The sequence below is a fragment of the Mus pahari genome, chromosome 23, assembly GCF_900095145.1.
Source record: "Mus pahari chromosome 23, PAHARI_EIJ_v1.1, whole genome shotgun sequence".
Lineage (NCBI taxonomy): Eukaryota > Metazoa > Chordata > Mammalia > Rodentia > Muridae > Mus > Mus pahari.
The window spans coordinates 113,270-125,102 of record NC_034612.1 but is presented as its reverse complement, the minus strand read 5'-3'; the positions used below and the strand labels follow the sequence as shown (position 1 = coordinate 125,102).

The 11,833-nt window shown below is 42.1% G+C and overlaps 2 protein-coding genes across 4 annotated transcripts in view; one reads left to right on the top strand and one right to left on the bottom strand.

Moving 5' to 3' along the window:
• Pgam5 (PGAM family member 5, mitochondrial serine/threonine protein phosphatase) overlaps positions 1 to 2,422 on the top strand; it is a 9,063-nt gene extending 6,641 nt beyond the window's left edge. For both annotated transcript variants that reach the window (XM_021186616.2, XM_021186615.2), the window contains exon 6: positions 1,143 to 2,422. In XM_021186616.2, the coding sequence (XP_021042275.1) occupies positions 1,143 to 1,293 (151 nt within the window). In that variant the 3' untranslated portion in view covers positions 1,294 to 2,422. The remainder of the gene's footprint in view (positions 1 to 1,142) is intronic.
• Positions 2,423 to 4,411: 1,989 nt separating this feature from the next.
• Ankle2 (ankyrin repeat and LEM domain containing 2) overlaps positions 4,412 to 11,833 on the bottom strand; it is a 27,749-nt gene continuing 20,327 nt past the window's right edge. For both annotated transcript variants that reach the window (XM_021186700.2, XM_029533554.1), the window contains exons 9-13: positions 10,821 to 10,927; positions 10,139 to 10,329; positions 7,719 to 8,349; positions 7,025 to 7,156; positions 4,412 to 6,670 (exon numbers count right to left, since the gene is read on the bottom strand). In XM_021186700.2, coding sequence (XP_021042359.1) covers positions 6,451 to 6,670; positions 7,025 to 7,156; positions 7,719 to 8,349; positions 10,139 to 10,329; positions 10,821 to 10,927 — 1,281 coding nt within the window. In that variant the 3' untranslated portion in view covers positions 4,412 to 6,450. The remainder of the gene's footprint in view (positions 6,671 to 7,024; positions 7,157 to 7,718; positions 8,350 to 10,138; positions 10,330 to 10,820; positions 10,928 to 11,833) is intronic.

The window sequence follows — 11,833 nt, the reverse complement described above, 5'->3', positions numbered from 1 at the left end:
AAAAAAAAAAAAAAAAGAAAAGAAAAAAAAGAAAAGAAAAAAAAAGAAAGGTGTATGTGTACAGGGGAGAAGCGGGGCAAATACTATGTCCCTTTTTCAGTATTAACCAGGACTCATCACGGGGCTTTTACAGTATTTACATTTTAAAACTAAACTAGTAGTAGCAAGAAATGTCACGTGTTGGTAAACTAAGTTGAAGTTAAATGGCAGAAGTGATACCAAACTGCTCAGCAGATAGATATTCATGCATATGTGTCTGCATGCTCTTAGAGGCCAGAAAAAGAGGATGCAGACTTTGTGAGCTGCTCAACATAGGTGATGGGAATTGAACTCTGCTCCTCTGTAAGAGCAGCACGCTCCAGCTCCTATTCTTGTGCTCTTCAAAAGGAGCATGGGAGCTGGGTGTTGTCAAATGCTAGCTTGGTGTATGAAGTGAGTTCCGGGCAAATGCTAGCTTGGTGTATGAAGTGAGTTCCGGGACAGCCAGTGTCACACAGAGAAACCCCGTCTTAAAAAAACAAGAGCACACCGGGCATAGTGGCGCATGCCTTTCATCCCAGCACTCGGGAGGCAGAGGCAGGCAGATTTCTGAGTTGGAGGCCAGCCTGGTCTACAAAGTGAGTTCCAGGATAGCCAGGGCTATACAGAGAAACCCTGTCTCAAAAAACCAAAACAAACAAACAAACAAAAAAACCAAAAACAAGAGCGCGAGCTATGAGCAAGGAAACCATGCAGGTCACATGTCATACCTCTATCCTGGGGACCAGCCAAGCCCTGCCTGTCATGCAGGTCACATGTCATACCTCTATCCGGGGACCAGCCAAGCCCTGCCTGTCATGCAGGTCACATGTCATACCTCTATCCGGGGACAGCCAAGCCCTGCCTGTCAGAAACTGTTACAGTGGAAACTTTAAATGCCATGATATCACTAGCCGTGAGCACATTTCTACTTAGTTGGGTTAAGCCCTTGTCCCCACAGGTTGAATACTTTATTTAGAGCACTATTGAGACATTTCCCCTGAGAATCTCCTCTGTTACTGGTTTAGCTGACTGTATCTATTCCAGAAGGCTGTCAAGTTGCCTGAACAAAGCAGCTGTGTATCAACCTGAACTTTGTGCTACCATTATTTTTCTCTCCCCAGAGCATTGCAGTTTCCCCCAGAAGGTTGGCTCCGCCTGTCCCTCAACAACGGCAGTATCACCCACTTGGTGATTCGACCCAATGGTCGTGTGGCACTCAGGACCCTTGGGGACACAGGGTTCATGCCCCCAGACAAGATTACTCGGTCCTGAGGCTGCCTGTCAGGCTGCACGCTGTCCTCTGCTGGTGGCCTGACTACAGCTTTCCCTTGTCTGCCACAGCTGTGCTGTGGCTTCATGTTGTCTCCAGAAGAGGATATCTCAAATGTCACATTGGGTGCTTTATCTCTGGCTTGTGCTGAAGAAGGCAATTTAGGAGTTAGACGGCCTTTTTCAAAGTTTTCTACTTTACCATTACCACCAGCACAGCCCTATGAGGTGTGACAGGAACCTTCCTAGGTAGAAGGCAGGCCTGTCATGGGTACTGGCCTGGCTGTACTGTATCATGTGATTACAGTAGATCAGCCAAGCAATCCATAAGGTCTGGCAGTATGGTGGTTGTTTACAGGTGACATTACATTTCATATACTGCAATCTAAGACCTTTGGTTGCTTATTTATCAAAGATTTTCTTCATGTGGTTTCTTGTTTTGAAAACCAACTTCTCAGCTCAATTAAGAGATCCTGTGTCTACTGCATCTGAATGAAGGACAAAGGGGCTGGCTTCCTATATGGTAGATAAAAGCCATGGAAGAAGTGGCCCTGCAAAAATACTGTGACCTGTATAAGGCAAGTAGGTGACAGTCCTCTAAGAGCTTCTTTGGAGGCAAAGATATAGCCCCTACTGACTGACCAGAGGCGGCAGCGTATACTTGTAATTCTAGCATTTGGGAGGCAGAAGCAGGATCATGAGTTACTAGCCAGCCTGAGTTACATTTAAAGACCCAGAAAAATACCCCTGACTGACTTTTCCATCTTAGTTTGCTACTGTTAACACCTTGGTCTTGTAGGTTATTTAGAAATGATGTTTACTCCAGATAGATGACTTAAGAAAAAAACTGGCTTTTATGTATGTGGTTCTTGGTTTCCCTTTTTGAGACAGAATCTTAATTATTGCCCAGGCTGGCTCCAAACGTGAGACCCTTCTCTGTCTTGTAAATGTTGGGATGCATGTATATACTACCATACCTGCTCCCCTCTCGCCCCCCCCCCAAAAAAAAACCCAGTACAGTTTCTATGAAGTGGTTGTGAGCATCTTCTGTAATCAATGCAATGAATTGGAATATTTGATGTATCTCTCTGTCCTCTTTGGAAATAAGTATGTAATAAAATTTTACTTTTTTGTTGTTTATTTCTTTTAAAGGGAAAAAAGCGGTGTTTAGAAACCCTTTCTCAGTGTCTTCCATCCCAGTGCTGGCCCCAGGCATCCTGCTTGGAGAACTACCTCTCACAAGCTAGAAGGCACACTGCTTGTCCAACAGCAGCCTGGGAGGTGGTCCGTGGAGTTAACTTTGGCTGCCCATGTGCTGTTTCCTACAAGTAGTTGAAGCAAGATGGCAAGCTGTCAGCTTCTCCCCTGACCTGATGGGAGGAAAGTAAAGCATTTCACTGGAGACAGTGCCTTGCTCAGGGTTAGGGTACTAAGGATATCCCCACGTGGTACAAACTCCATAGCAGACCTTTAAGGACTGGCAGTATTTTAGGAACAACCTTTGATGGGAGGTGAGCTCCTTGTATGTGAAATGAGTTATCTCTCTTGGGATGCTGACCCCCAGTCTGTTCTAACCCTTCAGATCCTACTTCATATCACCAGTCAGAATTCATACTGCAAAGTGATAGCTGAGATTGACATAAGACCTACTCAACACGGACAAGAGGCTAGAGACAAGGCCTGCACAAGTTTGTTCACTGATCATGATAGATTTCAAAAGAATGCTCCCAAGTCAGACCTTGCCTGCTGGGCTGTTGATAGATACATCTGCTGTGTCAAAAATCTGTGATCTGATAGTTTCAGACACACCAGAAGAGGGCATCAGATCTCATTACAGATGGGTTTTGAGCCACCCTGTGGTTGCTGGGAATTGAACTCAGGACCTCTGGAAGAGCAGTCAGTGCTCTTACCCACTGAGCCATCTCTCCTGCCCAATCCAACAGTTTTTAAATGTTCCTAGATTGGACCTTTCTTGCTAGGCTGTTGATCTACACACAAAACTATGTCAAAATCTTATTTTCTGATTTTTAAAATTACACTTTTTTTCTCGTTTGTCTCAGGAAAACATTGGAATGAAACACCATATAACACCCCAAAACTAACTATACTAATTGTTAGATTTGAAGACAACCATGTGAAATTAGGTTTAAATTTAAGAGCTTAATTAAGTTTTGGTATAACCTAAATTTGTTAAGTTATGAAACACCTGGTAATTTTTAGTTCCCTTATGGTCTACACTTACACATGCTGTGAAGGGCAAGACTGAGTGACCACCAACCCCATATTAGGGAGGGATCTGGCAAGTGTGTCATTTGATTGTTTATATTGGGTTTTTGAGACAGGGTTTCTCTGTGTAGCCTTGGCCGTCCTGGAACTCACTCTGTAGACCAGGCTGGCCTCGAACTCAGAAATCCNCCTGCCTCTGCCTCCCAAGTGCTGGGATTAAAGGTGTGTGCCACCACTGCCCAGCAGCCCAGTGTGTCTTAGAGGCCCAATGACACTGTGATGAGAAATGTTGTGGTGCTGGAAAATGAAACCAAATTCCTTGGTTTAAGACAAATGTATAAAGACTTCTGAAACACTGGTAACAATACTGGTAAGTCTTGTCAAAACAAAGGTTACGGATAATTTGGGGGAATTTGAATCAAAGTGGTAAGAATGGTATGCCACTAAGTGGTACTAATTCTTCTTGACTATTGTGTTTTACTTCATCCCAATGTTTTTCTATTAGACAAATGAGAAATACTAATAAAAAGATTAACTGTTCAGTAGTATCTGGGGTTGGCTCCTTCCATGGTGCTGCAAGCACTTACTTGTATCCTGCTCTTCTCTAGAAATGAGGGTGGGTGATGGGTGGTGGTGGTAGCAGAGTGTCTCTGTTACAAGTTCATTCATACTATGCCACTTCAGGAAGGATGCCTTTCACAGCCCTGTCACACATTAAAAACAGCCTTACACTGCCATATAATCAAATGCTATTATTATTATTATTATTATTATTATTATTATTATTATTATTAATGCTGTGTTAGAATAAGGCAAACCCCAGCAAGTAAACTCGTCCAGTTCCAGGCCATCGGGGCAACATAGTAAGGCCATCTCCCAGACATCAATGTGATACTCAATGTGCTTTTTAATGAAAATATTGCTTACAGTTTTACTAAGGGGATTCTGTTCAGTTAACAAATTAAGAAATCATTTCCTACCCAACACTTTGAGAAAGATCATTTAAACAATGTTTATGACATAGAATCAACAGGTGTTACTAACAGGTATCATATACGCTTCATACTAGTGGAAAAATAGTCCAAAGGTGACTTAAAGTTTAAAATGAGCTAGCAAGATGGCTCAGCAGGTAAAACTCAATTCCAATGACCTGAGTTGGATTCCTGAGACCTACATGGTTTGAGAACTGACTCCCAAAAGATGTCTTAAGTAAATATCATTAAGAAAGAAGAGTTAAAAAAAAAAATAACCCCACAGGACAATAAGACTTTAGAGAAAACAAAATCATAGCTGAATATAATGTGGGTTTTGGTTTATTTTGAGAACAAAGATTCCCCTTGGGATTGTTTCCAGGTCTTTATTGGCTGTCTTGTACTTAGAGCTCAGCTGCTTACAAGGGGAAGAAAAACAAACTGAATCTAAAGTGCAAAATCTCAATTCTGGTATTTCTTACCACATTAAAATAAGCTTTAGAAAAATAAAAAAAAAAAGACTTAAACATTTGAGCTCAGAATTACTTAATTATCATTTTGGTGGGTTTTTGTTTTTGTTTTAAATTTGAGATAAGATCCTCTGTGTAGTTCTGGCTGTCTTGGAACTATGTAGATCAGGCTGGCCTCAAATTCAGAGAACCCCCTGCTTCTGCCTAATGAGTGCTGGGCTTAAAGGCTTGCCTGGTCAACATTTCTATAAACAAAAGAGAATCTAACACCCATTTAGCACTACGTGATCTCAAAATGAATCACGAAAGGCACTGAAATTGGCAAAATCAGAGGTATAGTTCTGTACTGGGGTTAGACACTGCAAGTGTCTTCAGAACACTACTGGCTTTGTGCAAGCAACTGTGCCAGACAGCTGGGACCCAGCCTCAGCAACGTGGTTTTATCTTGGTGCCTTAGGGTGTGCAGTGCCACTCGGTACACATCTCTTGGAATAGCCAGAAGTAAACACCTCAAGCCACTGAAATGAACTCAGATCTCAAGTGCTAAACTCTAGCGTAAAGCTCTTTAATTTCTAAAATATGGGATACATCTCTCATGTAATCATGCTCAGTGAAATCTCAGGATAAATTTTAAGACTCGGGAACAACTATTTCTTCTTTTTTAAAGATTTATTTATTATATGTAAGTTCACTGTATCCATCTTCAGACACCCCAGAAGACGGAATCACATCTTATTACGGATGGTTGTGAGTCACCATGTGGTTTCTGGGATTTGAACTCAGGACCTTCAGAAGAGCAGTCGGTGCTCTTAACCGCTGAGCCATTTCTCCAGCTTGGGAACAACTTCTAGATTACTTACTATACTGACAAGTACTGAGAAATAATTTTGTTTTTAGTTATTGCTGGTGAGTTTTCTATGAATACTGGCATGATTCTCGATGGTTTTAACTCCCCCCACCCCATCTTCTGGCAGTGTTTTGAGCATTGTTACTGAAGTCTGAGTCAGGGCCCATCTGCTTTTCTGCCACCTGCTTTCTCATGGTTGGAATAACTAGGGTGAAATGACAAACATATAGTTTTGCCATTGCATATCAAAAAGCTTCCCCCCCAAGAGACAACACATAACTGATCTGTTTCAGAAAGAGTGGGTGTGCATGTGCTGCAGAGTTGCTGCTAACAAACCCAATTAGCAACACTTGTCTATCAACATCTTTGTTCCATTTCAAAATTAGAAGTTTCCACCTGAAAAGTCTGAAATCATTGCTACGACTACACTTTCAAACAGTATCTGAGTTTGCTTTCATTAACTTCTTCCAAAATATCAGACATTCAAATTATACTCAGAACATGTATTTTTCTAAAATACTGGTACCCTCAAAGTGAGGATTAAATTATTCAGAATACATTCTTTCATGGAATTTTTACCAATAAACATTACTCTTTTACAAACAAAGAAGTAAATTAATCCCAGGAGTGAGCATACTGGCTGGCTCTACAGAGCTGCAAGTCGGGCCACATGCGCCACTCTTTGGAAGTGTCTCCCATGTGCTGGACTGTAGCGTCCAGGGCTGTGCAGGCCAGAAGACGAGGAGCTGTGGCCAGGCTTACTGGGGCTGCTACCAGCTGGACTGCATCGTCCTGAGCAGCTATGAGGGCAATCGAGATCCACCAGCTCAGTTGTGAACTTCCCTTTGAGTGCAGGACTTGGCCAACTGTGGAAATCAAAAAGATTTGTTACCACAGAAAGGCACACTACAGAGTAGAGATTTAAGAACAGAGCAACGACACAGGCATGACACTCCTGCATCTCAAATATGGAGACTTTACACACAACACCCATTTTGTTCCAGCTATAAATTCTGGACACTGCCTCCCCCATGCAGTTTGCCAGGAGCAAGCCTGGCCTACTCTCCCACTCTATGGACATCTACCCACCTTTGTGGCCACATCTACATGAACACACAGGCCAGGATTGTATTGGGGGGCTCCCTAGGTGAGAAAGACACCCGTGTATGACAACCCTGTTAGTCTCTGCACTCTGATGCTGTGGTTAGTATTAGTAGTACCTCTGTCTGTCTGAGGTCGAGTAGCACATGACAGTGGTTTTCCATCTGTGGATTGCTGGGTACAGACCAGGGTCAATATTCGCACACTCAAGAGCTGCTAAAACATCTCGATCTAGTTTTGATGGTTCCTCTCTAGAATGCAGAACAGAAGAAATGTAAGAAAAAGCAGAAACATTGTCGGGGAAAGACTTTTAAGATATAGTATTTTTAACTCGAACCAATCTGGAGGGGCTAAAGAAATGGTTCAGCAGCAAAGAGGTACTGGTCTTACACAGGACTGGAGTTTGGCTTGTAGTATCCATGTTGGGAGGCTTATAAGCACAAAATATATGAAAAACAAACAAAAAAACCCCCAGCAACAATAACAAACCCACACCCAACTGGGCTGAGCATATAAACTACTAAACCTGCCTAAAAGCAGGTGGGTGAGTGGAGCTGGTGTGCAAGGCCAGGGCTGGTCAAGGTAAATGCTGTAGGGAATGGCAAAGACCTCTTTAAGATACTAGTTGGGTCTTCCATGGTATCATGTGCCCTTATTATTAACATGGTTTTGAGTCTTAAACACAGGGTAGATGAAATCATACTGTTGGTACTCCCTTGTTGACACTGGATTAGCATAGTCCAGATAGAAGACTCCCAAGGATATTAAAAAAACTACACACTCATTATAGTGCTACAAGCATCTTGAACTTACCCAGACAGGAAGAGCCTCTTGGTGGAATCTACCGTGGCAGATGAGAGCCTAGGTTCCAAACCAGCCTGAACCCCAAGTTGGGGGCTGTTGGGGCCCAAAGACATTTCAGCCATTGCCTCTGACACCTCACTGTTGGTCCTGACTTGCTTATTTTCAAGTCTTGCTATTGCAGGAGGAGATGCCAGCAAGTCACTTTCTGCTATACCCTTTCTTGAAGCAAGTGTCTCATCCTCTAGTTTCCTATTTTTATTTGGTGTCTCAAAAAGGCTATCTCCTAGGCTTTGCAAATTCAGTTTATCAAACTCTTGAGTCAAGACAGAAACAGGTGGTGGAAGGGCCTCCTCTCCATTGGTGGCCTCCAGTCCCCTTCCATCTGCAGTCCTGTTGTTCAGAGGGTGACAAAACCCATTTCTGCTGTTATCTGGGTAAGATCCAACTGAGGCTTCTCCAGAGTCTACCTTCTGTCCCAAGGGAAGGGAACCACTTTTAGAGTTTTGGAACTTATCAATTGTGGGCTGACTCTGACTTGGAACTGGATTTTGCTGGTTTTCAATTTCTCCCAAGCTACTGTCATCATCCCCATCTAGAAATGCTCCCACGGAGATGGAGTTGCTGTACTTCTTTCCACTGCCTGTAAGGGCAACACAACTCAGATCAGTGTGCAGGATGAAACTGGAAAGGAGACTCAGTGTAAACAACTCAAGCAAGGAATGACTACTTCAAAACTGGCCATGTGGCCAATTTCCCACAAGTTGATTTGATAAGGTTCTAGAAATATTATGTAGAAGTAGCTCATGAAAAATCACTTCATGGGGGCAGGGGAGATGTCTCAGCGGTTAAGAGTACTGACTGCTCTTCCAGAAGTCCTGAGTTCAATTTCACATGGTGGCTCACAACTACCTATAGTGGAATCCAATGCCATCTTCTGGTGTCTGAAGACAGTGACAATGTACTTAAGACAAATAAATCTTTGAAAAAAAATAAAGAATAAAAACTACTAAATATAACAACTTGAGAGCAACACTGAAGTCAGTCGCTGTAAGAGAGCTCTTTGACATTAACTAAATGCTTATAGTCCCATGAAACAATAAGTTCAGAGCATATAAAGGCACTGACTCCCAGCCTGGTGCAGCTTCTTCCACAGCCCATGTGCATGCCCTTTACTCCAGCAGATTCAAGGTTGCTTCTCAGATTCATTTTTAATTTAGTATGATGTGTGTTTATGCACATAGTGTGTGTATGCAAGCAGCGGTCTGAGACAAGAAGTCAGGAGTATTCTGTGGAGTGCTCTTTCCTTCCACCATTATGTGGGTTCTCTGGATAGAGCCAGGTCACTAGGCTGCTGTAGCAAGTGCTTCTACTTGTTATACCATCTCAAGGAACCAATTTCTTTTTACATGATGTATATCATATTTTTCCTACATTGTTCCAGGAATTTTAATTTGTAAGTCAGTGGTTCAACTTAGAAAGCTTTAAATTACATTAATTTCTATTTTGGGGAAATCAAAGTTTCTACTTGAATTTAAAATTTTACTTGTTTTTTTTCTTTTAGTTTTTTAAGATTGGATTTCTCTGTATAGCCCTAGTTGTTCTAGAACTCACTTTGTAGACCAGGCTGGCCTCAATCTCAAAGATCCTCCTACCTGTACTGGGATTAAACGTGTACACCACCAGTGCCTGACTGTTTTATTTTATTTTATTTTATTTTATTTTTGTTTTTTTGAGACAGAGTTTCTCTGTGTAGCCCTGGCTGTCCTGGAACTCACTCTGTAGACCAGGTTGGCCTCGAACTCAGAAATCCACCTGCCTCTGCCTCCCGAGTGCTGGGATTAAAGGCGTGCACCACCACGCCTGGCTTATTTTATTTTTGAGACATTGTCTTTTTACTTTATTCCTAGATTGCCTCTTCTTACATAGTTTAGGTTGGCCATATTCTTCCTGCCTCCTGACTTCAGTTCTGGGTATTAACTAGCACACCCAGGGAGATTTTCTTGTACCCACGACATGCTATACCCAGTGACCCAATTTAAAACACAGTGCCCAGTATTCTGAAACCTATGCTCCTTATTCTTTTTCTGAAATTACACAATATATTCAAATATAAAGTATATCTAGGTCAGTTAAAGAAGCCAGAAGCACCAGACTCCTTGTAAGGATGCCACATTTCTCATGTAGTATACACACGTTGCTTGTTGTGATTCTGAATTTTTACATACCATCCCATGCACACAACACAATTCATATACCTGCAGAAACGTACAAGTATCCAGCTTGCTGTGATACCTTGCTTTTGTTTGCTTGTTTCTTTTAACAAAACTGTATGCACAATTTCTGATACCAGTTTGAGGAAAAGATCTGATTTTACAGTATAAACATATTCAAAAAGAAAAGAGAAACCCACAGACCCTGCACCTACTTACCAAAATTGGAGGTTCTGTCCTGAAGGCAACCTTCATTCTCTTCTAGTTCTTGTTGAGCCTTTTTGCCTAACTCCTTCTGGATAAGGTATTCTTCTAGTCTTTGCAAGCCTTCCTGGGAAGACAGATCAACAAAACATCCCAGAAATTCCCAGTATTCAACCCAGGGATACCCCAGCTCATGAGCTAGCTCCCTGTAAGAAATAAAACACAACAGTTGAGAAAACAGGAAAAGAAAAACAAAACAGAACAAAAACCCAACTACACAGAAAATAGCACACAATCCCTGAAGGGCCACTGTTGTTTTGAGAATTTTACTTTGCCCTAATTTGGGGCATTCTCTCATGCTCCCCCAGTGGTTAGACCCTGCATGTCCTTTGAGGAGCTACTCTGACATAGCAAGGGACTCTTACTCATGGAAGAAGCCCAGTGTACCATCATAACTTCACAGCAAAAATAAAAGTCACACACAAATCCTCCTAATGTATGTCCTCACTTTGGTTAAGTACATAAAATTTTAGAGGTCTGTAGCAGGTTCAAACTGGGCACATACTTTTGAAGGAAGGTTCCAATTCCTTCTGGGAAATGTTACATTTCAGTGTTCATAATTAATATTTTTTTAATCATTTATCCACAACCACACAGCACACTTTGCTCAGCTTGGCAGCCATGGCCTTATGAATACCTTCCAACTCTCTCAATGCCTCGTTCGGGGTCAGACTTTCTGATGCTGTGGAAGAAGCCTGCTTTCTTTCGAGGTGGAGTTTTCCAGATCTTTCGAAAATCTTCTGCCTGGAAGAAAAAGTGCTTCATGCAGCTCACATGAGACTCAGAACTACCAACATCACAGACTTAATGGCTTTCTACCACCTTACAGATTGTGTAGCCATTTCTACATATAGCCAAGAGAGAGCACAACCTTATGGGATCTGGGAAAGGTGGGGTTAGTTGGTTGACTTTTTCTAGGTAGATGTTTCTTTATAGCTTCGGGAAAAGTGATACAAAAGAGAGCTGCCTTTCTGTACGGCCGAATGTTGAGGGTCCGATCTGGCCTAGGACAACAGGTATTGTCTATCTGCCACCTCACTGGTTCATATACCTTCCTCTTACATATCTAAGGAAAGGTGACATCTCTCTCTCATGTATAATTCTTCTGGAATTTTCTTGCAAATTATTTATTGATTTGTGACAAGATCTTAATATGTATATAACCCAGGCTTATTTTCAAATTGTGATAGGTTCGCCTGCCTCAACCTCCCAAGAAGCTGGAATTACAGCATGTGCCACCATGACAAGCTTATTTATAAAGTTTTAAATAATACACCAGTGTGATATTTCACTGGAGAAAGCTGTCAACTGTAAGTCTGGCATAAAAGCACATAGACCCATCAATTCCATCATTTGTAAGTAGAGCTCAACTAAACAGGTGTATATATGACAGGAATTCAGGAATATGGAGGAGGGGTAAGAGTTTCATGTGTAGGAAGCTCAGTCTGGAATTTGATTTGCAAATGTGGAGCTCCCTAAGTTGCAATGGATTGGTAAAGGACAGAAGGAACTTGGCCAGGAAAATACTAATATGCTGAGAGGCCTGGGCTTCAAATACACCTTCCCTGGCCACATAACAAACATCCCAAGGAGTCATTAATACTGCATTAGAGCCGGGCAGTGGTGGTGCACGCCTTTAATCCCAGTACT